Source organism: Crocodylus siamensis, chromosome 6 (genome assembly GCF_052110815.1).
Source record: "Crocodylus siamensis isolate JL-2025a chromosome 6, ASM5211081v1, whole genome shotgun sequence".
NCBI classification, from domain to species: Eukaryota; Metazoa; Chordata; order Crocodylia; family Crocodylidae; genus Crocodylus; species Crocodylus siamensis.
In genome coordinates, this window is record NC_143400.1 from 28,858,333 (window position 1) to 28,874,247 (window position 15,915).

At 42.0% G+C, this 15,915-nt stretch overlaps 1 protein-coding gene across 2 annotated transcripts in view; it reads right to left on the reverse strand.

Annotated features, from left to right (window-relative positions):
* Positions 1–15,915, reverse strand: part of ANTXR1 (ANTXR cell adhesion molecule 1) — a 155,151-nt gene that overhangs the window by 124,786 nt on the left and 14,450 nt on the right. For both annotated transcript variants that reach the window (XM_090051159.1, XM_090051158.1), the window contains exons 3-8: positions 14,577–14,648; positions 9,515–9,596; positions 8,606–8,639; positions 7,115–7,194; positions 5,255–5,323; positions 2,680–2,760 (exon numbers count right to left, since the gene is read on the reverse strand). In XM_090051159.1, the coding sequence (XP_089907285.1) occupies positions 2,680–2,760; positions 5,255–5,323; positions 7,115–7,194; positions 8,606–8,639; positions 9,515–9,596; positions 14,577–14,635 (405 nt within the window). In that variant the 5' untranslated portion in view covers positions 14,636–14,648. The remainder of the gene's footprint in view (positions 1–2,679; positions 2,761–5,254; positions 5,324–7,114; positions 7,195–8,605; positions 8,640–9,514; positions 9,597–14,576; positions 14,649–15,915) is intronic.

Here is a 15,915-nt window from a genome sequence, read left to right on the forward strand (position 1 = left end):
CATGGAGGGCAGCAGCTCCTTTTATACGCTCCAAGGCTCCGCCCCTGAAGTTCTCCAACCTGACAGTGTTGCAGTCTTCAATCAGGTTCTCCCCCTCCCCTCAGGAAAGGGGCATGATTTTATTTCTCTTGCTGCATCCTGATTGGTGGATGGGCTCCACCAATCAAGAACAGCAGGCTCTCAAGCCTGGGACTCAACCCAAGCTATGAAAGGTGAGCCTGCTACATGTGCATCTGAAGATGGCTGATGAGGCCTATCTGGGATCAACAGATTTTACTGCAGCTCGGACATGTGTTTCTGTGCAGGGTGGGTGGTGCTAGATTCTTGATTTGGTCTGTGACATGGTGTTTCTGCCGCTCCCACTTTTCCATCTCCTGTTGGTGCTGTGAGGTTTCAAAGTACTGAGATCCCTGCCGCAGACTCTTCCTCCTGGGCAATAGTCTCTCGTGAGTTGACATTAATGTTGTATTATTTTAGGCTGGCCTTGAGGATGTCCCTGAAGTGCTTTCTCTGCCTTCCTCTTGAGCGTATGCCTTGGCTGAGCTGCGAGAAGAAAAATTGGTTTGGAAGTCTGGTGTCAGATGATCATTGCCTCAATACTCATTGTGTTTGCATGTAGGAGAATGCTAATCTTGGTGCTAATCCTGTCTTCCCACTGGATTTGGAGGATCTTCTGCAGGCAATGTTGATGGAGCTTCTTTTGATGCACCAGTGACCAAAAAGCATACATTTCTTACAGAAAATCCATTCTGATCTTGCAGATACACTGTTGTCCTCTACTCACAAACCCACTACAAATATGGTCCTGGAAGTGCTGCACTTTCTGGAGACTCTGCTCAGTTACAGCTGGTAAATTCAACAGCAGTCAACTGATTTAGTTCTGAATAAGACTCCCCAAAAGTCTGAAGTCTTCAGATTTTATTACATACAACCATATAGAGTCAGAGAGCTGCTTCTGGATTTCATTAAAGGCAGCTGGCAAAGACAGTGCAAGGCCGAGACCCAAGACTCATTTTTTGTTTTTTTTGTTTTTCCAATATGACACACAACACCTGATAGTCTAAGAGAATTTGGGGCAGTAGCCCCATGTTTTCAGAATGTCAGGAAAACCAGTAATAGCTATAGGATCAAATTTTTCCTACAAGTAAAAGTGCTATGGAAAATAAAGCATGTCCCAGAGGGAACAGTTTTTGCTTGATATTATGCGGTCAGGATAGCATGTAACTACCCTAAACACAGAAATCTGAGATCCTCTTTGCAAACCTGACTTTCCTAGCCCAGAGCAGAATCCAGCCCATTTGTTCCAGGTTCGTATCAACAACAAAAAAGGCCATGCTAAATGGATAACACCCTCCCCTCTCCCCACCTCCCGACACACCTCTAAAAGGATTCCCCGTCTCTCTCGTAGCTGTGGGAAACACAGTTTGAATAGTAATGGGCTACAAGTGAGCAAAGGAGGAAAATAATCCCAAATGATCCAAAAATAGGCCATTTCCAGGAGGATACTTGGAATATTTTTCACTCTGTTATTTGATAATGGAGAATACAGTCTCCTAGTTCTGCTCTTCTGTTCTGGCCTCAAGTCAGACAGAAAGTGCTCAGAGAACCACTGGAGCTGTGAACCCAACTCTAATCCTAATTCTAAACCAAGGCAGGTGGAGCTGGGGCCTGTACATTTGTCTGTGGTGTGCACTACTGTCTGCTACTAGCTCTACTTTACCCCAGGAACCCACACTCTTGCCATTCTTGGTACTAGGGTCTGCACTATCACAACCCTCTTGGCACATTTTGTATCCTTAACTGCTTCATAACACTGCTATGCAGAAAATCCCAGCCCTGAAGAGAAATGGGCTGTTTAAGAGACCGAGAACTTCCAAGAGAAGACGGCTGGCTTTGTAGGAGTCCAAGACAGCCAGTAATATTATTGTTTTCCCATCACCTCACTGCTGCAGCTTCTTTAGTGAAGAGGAGAAATAATGATCATTTCTAGTGCTCTCTCTGGTGTAGTTTTAAGTCAAGTATCTAGGCAGTTGCATAACACAGAGCTGTGCTGAAGAACGGGATATTACACAGAGTCAAAAAGTCAAGGAGTGGTGCAGTAGAGTTGCCAAGACAAAAGGATACTGAACATGCAGAAGGTGGAGAAGCAGAACAGAGGCCTTGTTCTTTCCAGGAAGGGAAGTGTCCTAATGTGGACCAGGAGGACAGGAGAGCTATTTGCTCCTCTGCCATTCACCCAGCATGTGACCTTAATCCTTCCCCTCCGCCCATTGAGTTATTTCATGTGCAAAATGATGGTAGCAACACTTGCGGTAGCTGCTGCTCATCTCTCTGGAATTTTGTGCTAAGTAATTCTTGCAGCCAACAGGGGCACCAGAACTAGTGTGTACTGTGAAACTTGCAATTAGATCCTTGTGCAGGGGAGAGGCTATGGCCAAAAGAGAGGAGAATGTAATTTATGTATTTGTTTCTGTTCGTTGATGCCCAGTTCTAATATGTGACCAGGTAATTTCACCATAGAAACATTCGTACAAGAAAAACAGGGTCAAAGTCACCATCGGACTATAGCGAAGAAAAATTATAAAAAGTGGTGGCGACTATTGAGCAGAAAAGAGTAATAAAATCCTCTGCTTCAGATGTACAAATATACACACAAGCAATCCCAGGATTAATACTTACAGAGTCTATGATCCCTTGCAGTGCTTCAAATCCATCATTCACAGGAAAGACATGATCCTTGCTGTCAGCAATTCGAGCCAGCTGACAGAGCAGCAAAAAATAACAGTTAAAAAAAATGAAAAAGTAAACATGGGATAAATTAGCCAATAGACAGCAAAATGAGAAGAGCTCTTTCGTTAAATCCACTTACACGTCAAAATACGTATCTTAAGCACTGGACAGAGCGTGGCTTGCTAACACACTGTAATGTTTCTCCAATTATCTAACGGTTTGCATTTTGAACCTAGTTAATTTTAAAGGGCAGTTCTGGGAATCGGAGGTTGTTCCTGGACACGATAAAATCAAAATAAATAAAATAAATATCTTAAGCACTGGACAGAGTGTGGCTTGCTAACATGCTGTATTGTTTCTCCAATTTCTTAACAGTTTGCACTTTGAGCCTAGGCAGTGCTGGGAACCAGAGATGGTTCCTGGATGCGAGGCAGGATATGGCACATCCTAGGAATTAAACCCAGTGCCTCTGAGTGGCACTGTCAGAACCAAGTCAGCAAAGCCCACAAGCACATGCAGAAGAACTTCAAGCATGTGAGCAGCCTTCTTAAAGATGGAGACATTCCCACGCTTAGAAGCTACATCCCTGCCTCCGTACTTCTCTGTGCAGAGACCTGCCCATAAAAACCAATAATCTCCCAATTGGGGTAGAAGGCATCATCCCCCCTCTGTCTTGCATCTGGCAGGTTCAGGTGCCTGGGGCTCAATGGGAGAATGTGTAGGTGGCAAGAGCAGCAAACAAGTACCAGAAGGACAGTTTGGGGCCTCACATGTTTGGGAAGAGAGGAACTGAGAATCAGAAGAGCTTAAGACCGATTTGTTCATCGTCAGTGTGCTAAGGGTTAAGGTGATCGGTGAGAACAGTTCAGGGATAATGAGCTCTCCATGCATCAGCTGGTGCAGAATCAAATTTTACTGCTGCGAGGCTGACATTTGTTTTAGCAATTCCCTTGAATGGCAGGGGTAACATCACTCAGCAGGCCTGCGCTTGGCCTTTCCTGCAGTAATGCAAATTGAAGGCAGCCTTACTTGCCACACATTCCTCCCAAAACCCAGCAGGCCCCACCCTTCCAGCTCCTGGCAATCAGTTAGAGATATAAAAAATACCCACTTAGAGAGGACTTTAAAATAAATGCTCTCCCCTCAGTGCCAGACACAAAAAGCCCCTCCTGCCCCCACTTGATTTGTGCCTAGAGGGAATATTCCCAGCCACTGTCTCCCATGCACTAGGGGGCTGGGTTAGAAAAGCTGCATACTGATCGCAGGCCAAGATACAGCAGTTACAGTATATTGGTGGATGTTTATAGTTTCCGGAATTCATTCCCTCTGGTCTGGCTTCTAGAGCCTTCTGGGGTTTCAAGTAACAACGGGGTTTTATCATCAAACTCTACTTAATCTCTCTGATGCCTCGATGGCTTCAAGCTGTGGTTATCTTGGGGGCTTCAAGCTTACAACCCCTAAAGCTCTTCCCCCCACCCCCAACTTGCCCCGTTTTTTTCTTCCTTTGTCGTGTTATGGAACTTCTCTATACCACAGATTTTTGCAAGTCCAGTGAGTAAAGCAGTACATGCTTCTAGGGCAAACATCTTGCGCACTGGGCAGGCTGTTGTAAAACTGTTACAGTAAGACACTTTCATTAAGACTCTACAGTGGCACAGCTACACAGGTACAGATATTCCCAGTGCAAAGTGGGACCCGCATTCCCCATCTTACTACAGACGTTTTGTTTTCTTGCGTCATCAGATGTCCACTATGAGACCTAAATGATAGCCCGGGATCCAAATAAACCCATATTTTGGAGGATGTAGCCCAATTTACGTTGCTTCCCAGTCCCATCAGCAGATCCGGTGGGTTGCTTTTAGAGCTGTACAACATTCAGTGGGTTTTTTCCCCCCACAGGTATCTATACAGAACTCTGTGGGGCATTTTTTAAAGTCACACAGTATTTCACTATGAGCTCAAAGTAGAAATGCTCTGCAAATCTATAACAGAACAAGGAAATGTCGTCTCCTCTACAGTTAGTTTTCTGCCAGGATGGACTCAGTTTTGAATGATCAGGAGCATCACCGAGTCTACCAGTAACCCAAAAGCTGCACTGGAAAGTGAAATTTCCTGTAGGAAATAGTTCTGTAGGAAATTGTCATTTTTCCTTTCAGTCCAAATCAAAAGGAAGAGAGCTTATTTTTTAAATTCACCAAAGAATGGGAATTCAGAAAATGGATTTATTCAGAAACGTGGAAATGCTTCATTTTGGTAATGTGCAAATGCTTAATTAGTGGTAGAACTCTATAATATAAAATGTCGAGTTACAGAGATAACTGTTCTGCAGCGTGGCAGGTTTGGGGCAATCCCATGCTTCAGGGCTTTTCATGATCACCTCTAAAAGTCAGGAAGAAAGGCTTTCTCTTCATGAATGCCAAAAGCTTCTGCAGCAGTAGCGAATTTCACTTTTCTATAAAACACTGGGACATTGGCCATCTAGTCCACCTTTGCTAAATGCCTAAGAAGGTTACGACTCATTTACCTGAGTTTCATTGAAATCTTTGACTCCAACACAGTACACTGTTGCTCCCAGGTCTCTTGATCGATTAGCCTGGAACAACAGAGATATGCCCATTAGGGATGCAGATTATGGTGCATTTTGTGTTGCATGTTTAATGCTCTAATCCTGCTGCAATGTTGGGAGCAGAACTCTACTCAAAATCAACAATTGGGAGCATGAAAAAAGGGTAGACTAAAACCATGAGAGTAATTGTAGTCTTAAATTCAGGTAGCAAAAATGTACCTGTTGCTACAGCTGTGGATGCTTGCTTGGATAGGAAAAATGATACACTATTTGTTCTTTCACCCAATAAATCCAATGTGCAGCCATTTCAATTTGACATGTGCCCTCAAAGTTTACATAATGCCTAAGTACAATTGATAAGCTGAAAAAAAAATTGAATCTTTTTTTAATACATCTCTGCTGACCACCAGGCAGGAAGCGTTTAGCACTTAATTATTTCTAGCATCACAGAGAATGGGAGAGAAAAAGGCTACATAATTTTTGGACAAAATTAAGTTTTAAAGTATTTTGAGCCATGCCTATTGGGTCAGCAACCTATAGTTTATACACATTTTTTATATACAAACTATGGTAATAACTTTAATAGATGCATGTTTAAATGTCACCTTCAATGTTCATAAATCAGCGGTATTATGCGTTAAATCCTCCATTGTACATTTTTATCCTTCATACAATTGTTTCATCAAATTTTATGCCAGTTGTAATACCCAGGTCCTTGAGAACCTGATCCCCCCTCTCCCATGGAAGTCCACTTGCACCAGATTATAGCAGTTCTGATTTACAAGTATCAGTACGTATTACAAACAGCAAACAACATTATCCTCGTTTTACAGTAAGGAGAGCCAAGTACACAGAAGTAAAGCGACTTGTATTGCAAGGCTAAAATCCAATACCTTATTGCCTGTACCTCCCTCAAACAAAACACATGTAAAACTTCTGACCTCCCCTCTTGATGAATTTCTCTTCAGAGAATTTTCTTCATTCGTCTCTTAAAACAAACTTGTTTTCACTCTGAAATCAAAGATCCCCAGGGAAGTTGGAGCTGAACTTTAGGGATTTGGAATGGTATATTTTTGGCAAGGATTCATGTTTCAGCAATTTTGTTTTTCACACTACAATATAGTGATCCTTTTTATTGTTATTGGATTTAAACTTACACTTTGTTGGAAGGATAATCGTTAAAAAGTTGCACGCATACCAAAACCAGATCCTATTTAATAGTTCATTCCAGGTCCAATTTATTATAATTTATATTTTACAGCATCTTGAGTGGAATTAGTGCAGCCCTCCCTAGCAACATCGCTGTCGCTATCAACCAGGCATATTAACAATACGAGCACTTCTTGTGCCTGTTTCAGTGCTGAATTTTACCTTATTTAATAAATAATCTATGAGGTATGTTAACCTAATGATGTTTTGGATATGGGAGAGAAGTGAAAATCCCTAATGCTTTGCTTGCTTTTTAAAATCAAATGTAACCTGATCCTTCTTTAAGGTTTAACCCCTAAAATACTGGTCCATTGGGTCTTCCTTTCTCACTTCTACACTAAATTGTCCAGTCCATCAGAGTCCAACTGAGCTCAAGAACCACTCTTGGCACTGTGCTTTTTTGCTTTAGAAAGAGCATTATTATAACCTAAAGTCTTCAAGTTGTTTCCACTCATGTTTAGCCTTAGGAACATATAAATTTAAATTAATTTTGAGAACTTCCTTGGTGGTAAAACAATCCTTTGCCTAAGTATCCTTTATTTTTTTGGCAGCAAAGACAGACACTTTGATACCTGCTATCTCAAGAGCTTGGACTGAAAATCTTTTTACCTCTCGCTCTGCATAAAAGAAGAGATCCTCGTGGAGTTCACCATCTGTTAGCGCAATGATGACACTTGCAGTTCTGTAACCTAAACAAACAAACTTCTTGAACAAAGAGGATTTAAGGGCACCGAGTACTACATGGATGAACACAACACCCAATTAATGAGCTACCTGCAGGCTTAAGAGGAACACAGGTGTTACATTTCTTACTTGATAAAAGCTCCCCTGTTAACAACCCACACTTAAAAAGCCCCAAATGTCGATGATAAATTTTTTTTGCCAGTTCTAAATACCATCTGTTTCTTGCATGCATCTATTTTCTAGGCACTTATCTTCTGCTCATTACAGAAATGACTCAGTCATTCTAACCTGGCAGCTTATTATAAATATTACAGTAGTTCAACCTAATAGTTTGACTGAAAGTATGGCAGTATTTACAAACTTCTTAAAAGCATTTCCAGTTGTTTCCTGTTTTATTGATGCTATCTATCAATTCTCAAAACCCAGGGAGACATTCCATTTATGCTACAAAGGCTGAGTTGATATTTAATAAGATTTTGGTAGAAAAATGATTTAAATTCTTTTAATTTTTCCTTGTCCTTTCACATCTTATTTACTGGTAGTAGAGTTATGACAGGAAGACTGGAATCATCCTTTACTGTATTGACTGTAGCACAGGGGCTCTTTTTTATTACTGTAAATTTACAGCAGCAATGATTAATTTACGATTAATTTAAATTTCTGGCAACAGCACATTGCTCAAAATCTGAAAGAGCTCTGATGTCCTGGATTACACATGAACAATGAAACTGCACTTCAATTTTTTTTTTTCAAATGTTTGGTTTTCAAATGGGAAAAGAATATGTTGTGAGCTATTTTGCTGTGGAGAAACCAAGGATATTCTGAAAACTGCCAATGACAAATAACTGGACTGTTATGATTAGGGTTATTAATTGATTCTTGAAAAGCGAAGTGGAACTTGAACAACATCTCAAGATTTCTAGTGATGATGAAATATTTGACAGAAGCCACACAAAAAGGTGGAGATAGAGCATGGAGAATTAGGTACCCAAGCATCTCTGAAAAATCCCACTGAGCAACAATCTACATCTTTTCATGAACAAGCCTCTTTGTTGTTTTTATATAAAACATATTCAAGGTATAGGTCTAGTGCCTTACAGTTCTGCCCTGCCCTCTTTAGGACATGTCATTGTATTCTGAATTCTTGTAAAAGGGATTAGTCACAACCTTTTCCTGAACAGGAGCGTGGGTCCTGGACAGAAGTCAAGCACATAAGCAAGATATGGATGCTTATCTTGCTGGGGTGATCTGACCCCTGCTGATTTCCTGCCCTTTGGGCAGGGGGCTGGACCTGATGCTCTCGTGAGATCCCTTCCAGCCCTATGTCTATGAAATCTATGAAAATATAAAGAGAAGGGGGAGTGGGGGACGTGCAGCAGGGAAGGACAGTTAATAACTCAAGCAGTTCTCTCTTACCTAGAACATTTTCATAGTAAATCTGTTCACTTGCCTGAAATTAAATCAGAACAGTATTAGTAACAATTGAATAACTGTGGTACTTAGTGATCGCTCCAGACATGTGCAGAGATGGGAAGTGACGGCAAAGTTGTGAAGCATGAGATGGCATTTTTAGCATATGTAGCATCTACTCTGTAATTGAAGATCCTCTCACACTGTTGACCCTTTTCTCTGTGCGTCTCAGGTTGGAATGAAAAGATGGGGCTAAAGCTGCACCTGAAGTTCGAGCACTGGCAAAATTTGGGGGATCTTTGGATCTGAGAGTTCTGCTCCTAGACAGATTTTCATCTCAGTTCTCAGCTAGACCTCTACACAGCCTGGAGTGTGCTGTAATACAGGAATTCAAGTCATCTTCATCAGTGGGACATAAACGCTTCCCCAATCCTTCAGAAGATAAGTAGCGGAGGTGGGAACAACACACAAAAACACCCTTGGGGAGTTCAGATGCAAACATTTGACCTGATCTAGTCTTCAGCAGTGGAAGACCAGAGGAAGAGAGGGCTTCCAGGTGGGCAGCTTGCCCACTGCATCAAGGCTCCATGCTGGCCTGGGGTCTCTTGTTGCTCTACTCCCCCTTTAACTCCAATTGGAGCTGCACATCCAGTGCTCAGCTGTTACATGCCCACTTCCTGCTCCTGAAGGTGAGGTCCCCAGCAGTGAAGGCAGGGACATGGCAAGATACAACTTGAGGTTATTCCAACCCAAATTCTGCCAGCTTCATCGGTGCAACACCTGCTTACAGAACCCACCGATCAATTGTTCTGCTTTAGGATGCCACTTACCCATATGGAAAGGCAGGAAGCTTGGTTAATCCCTTTGCTTTTGCTCAAAGACCCTGCAAATGCAATTTAAGATTGGTCTATTTACCCTTTCAAATCCTTCGTGCATGTAAGTGTCACCCCCTGGCAGAACCTTCTGCAGCTCTTCTAGGCCTTGCCGTATCTGGTCCCTGAAAGATTCACATGGACACACTCTTAGATCTATTTACAGATGTCAAAGTTGGCCAGGAAGTGGCACACAGATGGATATGTAGAAGGCAGGGTGCATGCAGGGAAGAAAATGACCCAGTTAATCATCATTTTTCACTAACACTTAAGAGCATTTTCTGATGGAAGCACTCAGATTACAAATTCCTGAAACAAGCATTTTAAAGGGAGCTGATACCAATCAAAAACCCCACTGTAATTTTAGAGAAGCTAAAACCTGGACCTGACTATGAAAGCTCACATCCACCTCTAGTTTAGAGCGGGCAATAGCTCAGAGCAGTTGAGACAAATGGGAAAAAAGCCACTTTTTAAAAAAATAACCAAATGGCAGCAAATGGTTTTCCATTATATTGTGGAAGGTAGGTATAGTGGAAGATGGACTGGTTCCTACTTTCAACAAGTCAGTTGCACTTGGGATTATCAAAAGAACTCAAAGGAATTGAATCTGAGTATTTAATTCCTTTTGCTCTTTTGGGTATCCCTGCCTTTAGGGCAGCAATTCTAAATAGATAACTCCCCCATTTGGGAATCATCCCAGGTCCCACAGCTCCATTAGGAGCATACTACTTACTGTAAGTGAATAAAAGAAATGCTAGCATGTTATACCTAAAGATCCCATCAGCAACACATTATTGGAACAAGCATTTAAGTGCTACAGGAAAGCAAACTTTGGCTAAGGCCTTTCTGTTAAAACTAAAATAATTAAATGCCTCCTGTTAAAAATAAAAAAATGAGGTTAGAGGGGAATGTTTGGCTGAGTTTCTCTTTATGGGTGTGAAAGACAGACTGGATTTGCTCTCGACTGATATTCCCACAGCCTGGAGAAAGCATCACAACAGAAAAATCTCTCCTAGTTTGGTATTCTGGCAAACATACCTCTCTAAACACATATTCCCTTAATAACCTCAGCCTATTCTCAAGATGTACATGTGGAGCTGCTGACTTGCATCTGGCTCTTCCTCAGTTGTGTTGGATGAGGATACAAACTGAATCAAAACAGCCATGAAAGTGATATAGATAATCTAAAATCATCCTGCAGGCTCCAGGATATGTGAATACAACCCCTTCAATTCTTGTCCAAACCAGCTTCAAGAACAATGAGCTAATGGGAAAGGCTTCATGATTCAGAGTGTCTCTTTTAATCTTTTGGACACCTAGATATACTGACAGATCAAATTCAGTGGGGTGGGCCTTGCACTGTTTCACTGAGTTGCAGACATCGGTGCCTTTCAAAGCAAGACAGAGTCTTGTCGAGAGTGCAGTATCTCTAAGTGAACTAATGCTATCTTCATGGGAACTGGATAAAGACATTAGTCTTGGCTGGACCACACTGACACTCTAGGCTTTGAGGCTGAATTCATTTTTACCCGCATTGCCCTACACACATCAACCTTTGCCTTCTAGAATATTTCCTGGACTGGACAATTAAAAAAATCAAAAAATCAGGGACTACTGTTTTTCAGTTTCAGGTAGAAAGAGAGGCTCTCTCCTCCCCTCCACAAATCTCAGGGCCCAGCAAGGCCTCAAAAATGATACCTTCAGGTCAACAAAATCAACAGAACATACTTCCTTAGATATCATGATACCTCCACTGCTAGTCCCAGCCAGAAGCCAACAGGAACATAGGATATGAAGAATGAAATCACAATAGAAAAAAAAACTTAGATACTGAGAAATTCTGGTTGATTTTAGATATTAAAAGGTATTCCATGATGTAATGCCATTTGTTTTAAGGGAGCTTTGGGGTTAAACTAGAAATTAATTTGATCCAACTCTAACGGACACCTCAGCAACGATAGAGAAGAGAGAGGATGAAATGGAAAGTCCAGGAAGCCAGGTCTTATGAACAAGATCCCTTGTCCTTTAAACAAACATCTCACCTCAGTGACATTTTTCAGGCTGATTCAGGTTCTTTCAGCCCTGGATCTTTACAGCTTCTCACTGATAAAATCCTTTTGCTGGTGATTGACAGGCAAAGCATCCCATGTAAGCAGTCGTCCTTCCATTTGTAATGTATACTATACTGCATGGTATACTACAACGACAGCATGCTCTTCCCAAACTAAACTATTACCCCAGGTTGCCTTGCTAAAAATAATCGAGAAACCTTTTACCAATTATAGACTTCTATCTGTCACTGTCAATTAAAACAGAAGACCTACAGCCTCTTGCTATCTCAGTTTTGGCTACTGCCACTCTTCTATCCTGCTTGGAGCGAACATCTTTTCTAGGACAGCGTGGGGAGTTTATAGATTACCCATGGAGAAAAGAAATAAATGCATGCGTTTCATATACATGGGTAATGTCTTTTTACAAGTAACCTGTAGCCTTACAAAAATCTCCTTGCCAATTAGGAAGGGGGTTAGTGTTTCTTCTGATATATGTATTAAATACCATTCATTTTCTCATTATCCTCATGTATTACAGCAAATGGCAGGGGAGTACATTTTACGCCAAGGGGGCCAACTGTAATGACATTTTTTAGGCTGGTATGCATGGAGACTATACCACAGGAAAGTAGCCAGTTTCCTATAAATTCAACTCTAACAGCTATGCCTGTATGCAATCTCATAAGAGCCCAATATGTAAAACAGATGCTACTTATATAGCACTCACATATGTTGCATATATTTTTTGTTCCACGTGGCAATGAAGTTAAGAGAGGAAATGGTAGTGTTTAAGGACCTGATCCACCTCTCTTTGAATTCAATAAGAATATTCCTGCTCCTTTTATTGAACAATAGATCTAGGTCTAGAAGGGAATGATGAGAAAACATCCTAGAAGCGTTATAATTAAAAAGTGGTCTGGTCCAGTAACCCACCTAGATCCCTTGTCTACCTTAAAGCTCCTTGTTTAGAATCACCTTCTTTTGAAAGTTTTGCATTAATGTAACATCCATTACTAATACCTGTGAATACTCATACAGCTCAACACCCACTTCAGTGCAGTACTTGGAATAGGCCGAGAATCTGGATCCAAAGCACAGTGGCCTGAAAAAGGCAACCTAGAGACCTATGGAACAAAACACAGGGCCTTTGGCAGCAACAGCAGAAGCTACCCAGTTCCTCATCTTTTATCATGAAGAGATGAGGGAATCAGAAGTGGGAGGAATTAGAGGGGGAGGAGGGTCTCTCTTGCCTTGACTTGTTTCTTTTTTGTCTTGTCAACACACTCCAAGTCAAACACCTCACATGTGCAATTCAGACAGCTCAGACCTGGCTAACACTCAAAGTCTGGAGCACAGGTGCTTCCTCTGGGGGTGAGCTAGCTATGGACCCCGCTGCCAGCTCTGTGTTCTGGCTGTCTGGGGGTGGACAAGGAGAGAAGTTACTTTGGCTGCTGTTCATTTTTTGAAATGGTGAATGATCCACCTATAGATATTTCACAGGAGAGTAAAGGTAGTTCCCATGCTATGAATAAACAGAAGCATGGGTTGTTCTCACCATTTAGTCTCCCCTCAGAGCAGAGATTCTGCTCCATGAAAAGCTCCAAGATGCTCAAATAAAATCATAAAATACAGAATTAAGCATGTGTGAGGCTGTGACTTCATCAAAACTACCTAGAGAGATCAAAATGGAAACCAGATGTCCAAACTACTTAGGCAACTTTGATGACAAATCCCAGACTAAGTCTTACATGTATCCTTCCCATGTCTCTCCTACTCTCAGCATGCAAGTGCACAACTCTTTGAAAAGGCAGGATTCCCATATACCTTTTGCTTTTGAAGTTACACACAGAGAAAAGATCACCTTCATAACAACTACTCCCAATCAAGTTCCTCTGACCTGCTTGTTCGGTTGCTCTTCTGAGCCCCCAATGGCATTCTGGATCACTTTACTGAGGTTAAGTGTACAACACTGAACTTTTAAACAACACTTTTCAAATTTCCAGCAACACCACTCCTCTACCCTGAAGAGCCTGCCATTTCAGAAAGAGGAGGAAAGCAGAGACATGACAAGTTGGAACATGCTTGTAAAGCCAGACCCCTACCAAGTAGTCAACATAAAAAAGATTGCCTACTATTGTTGGTGGTGAAGAGATCATTCCTTTTGCTCAAGTGCCAAAAGTCTTCTTTGGCACAGAATATCCAAGATCCAACCACATCTAGTAGAACTCACTATAAGGACATGGGGCAACAGTTTTAAGTAGACTAAGGAAGGCATCAGGAGAACGGTAAAGAAAGAGATCCACATAATGAAGATTTCTGTAAGAGGCAGGTTCAAGCAGGGTAAATTCACGTGAGCTGGTAAGTAGAAGGGGAAAGGGTTTCAAGAACCAAAAACAGTACAAATGATGGTGCAAAGCTGAGAGGAGGAGTAAGAGACGAATTGTACAATAGGAACACAGCTAAGAAAATGGGGGGAAAACTAAAAGCAGAAGGACAGGTTATGGGGAAACTATGCATGTCTTAGTAGGAAGAGGACAAGGACCTTGTGATATCACAAAAGAAATTAAGGACTTTACAGGGGGAGGGTTGGCTTCCTCTCCCTCTCCAGTTACCCCTCCTTCCAGCCTTCATTTCTCTACTGAAACCCCAAACAAGGGCTAGGGTTTCCTATCTGACCTCTACACAGGGTGGCTGGAAACTGGAGGGGGGAGTTATTACATAATCTTGACTTTTCATCAGAAAACCCCTATGTCCTGGCTTTTTGGGGAAAAAAACGTTTTCAGTTTTCTAGATTATACCCTTTGGGACTGGAAGTGCCCCATGAAAACTTGTGTCAAGTCAAAACAGCCACCTTCCACTAGGGGAAAAAAATTTCAGTGAAAAATTGTCAGCCAGTCTGTGCCTCCAGAAGTCTAGCACCACTGCCACATGACAGAAACAATTAAGAGAAGAATTACTAAGAAGTTACCAAGCTGTTCCCAGAAAATCTTAGCCAGAGGAAAAGAGAATAGTGAAAAAAACAAACAAACGAGTCACCGTCCCAAGAATTCTTACCTGTCTTCAGTTAACCTCATAAGAGTGGAGCCTCTTGTTGAGAAAACAATAAAGGACATCCTCAGCTGGGGGCTGGGAAAGGAGAACAAAGTGGAAAGTGAATGACTTTGGGGTAAAGACTCTCTCATCATATGTATGTATAGTGCCTAGCACACCATTCACCCAACCAAAGCAGGGACCCTGCAGCTGCTACTATGTCTATCGCTTCATAGAAGGATGACGGTATAGGCAGCGAGGCTTAGAATCAATAGATAGGAGTTTTATGCCATATCATCTCCTTTTATAATGCTGTGGGAAGTGAATGCTAATTGTGTTGGCATGATTCCCATGATGCCATTATGCCACAGACACAAGAAGGAAGGAATTCAGGTGATCACAATATCATGTGGCAATGCGGGGAGACTAATTTGCATTCCAACACTTATTCATTTGACATCTGGTCCAAGGACTTTCCTACAGGTCTTTTCACTCACAAGAAAGATACTGGGCTGAACTAGTCCCAGGAGAAGCAAACTGCTCCCCAAGGTGGAGTTACATCATAACCTGCCCATCCGCTTTAATATGACATAGTAATCACATGTTTCTACATGTGATTGCCAGCTACGTCGATGTAGCAGTGTGCTCCCCAGGTATAGTGCACTGCTGTGGTGTGCTCCCTGGGTATATTGCACTGCTACAGCACTGTAGCAACGAAATCTACCCATGCACCCCGCGCACAGTGCAGTAACCACCCATACTGTGCAATCCTTTAGTACTCCCAAAAGGAAGTACTAAAGCACAGCACCATAGCAGCATCACCATACAGTGACATGTAGATACACCCAGGAAGCAACAGACTTAGAAGTATTAATTATAGGTATTTCTACAGGTAGAAATGAGATATAAAAAAAGACTAATTATTCATCTAGTCCATCTCCTGGAGACTAGGATAGTTGGGCCAAAACCTGCTCATTTTTAGCCAGTAATCTCACTGCAAAGACTTCAATTAATTTCAGGAAAACAAGAGCACAAATCATCTCCAGAAAGAGATGTATAGTGAATTCTTCAGTTGTTGTGCATCAAGACACATCTGTACACCAGTTGAGGATACAGTCTCTAGTAGGGCTGTGCGAGGCTTCAGGTGCCGATTCAATATGGAGGAGATTCGGCCTGATTTGGGGGCCAAATCTCTGAATCCAAATCGAATCAGGAGACCAGTTAAAAGGTCCAAATCGATCTGAAGCTCTCCAAATCTTCGGAAAAGACTCAGAGAGCTTCGATGATTCAGAAAGTCCTGGGTGGCTGCAGCTCCCTGCTGCGACCAGACTTGGAGCTGATAAGTGGGGACAGGGGAGGTGGG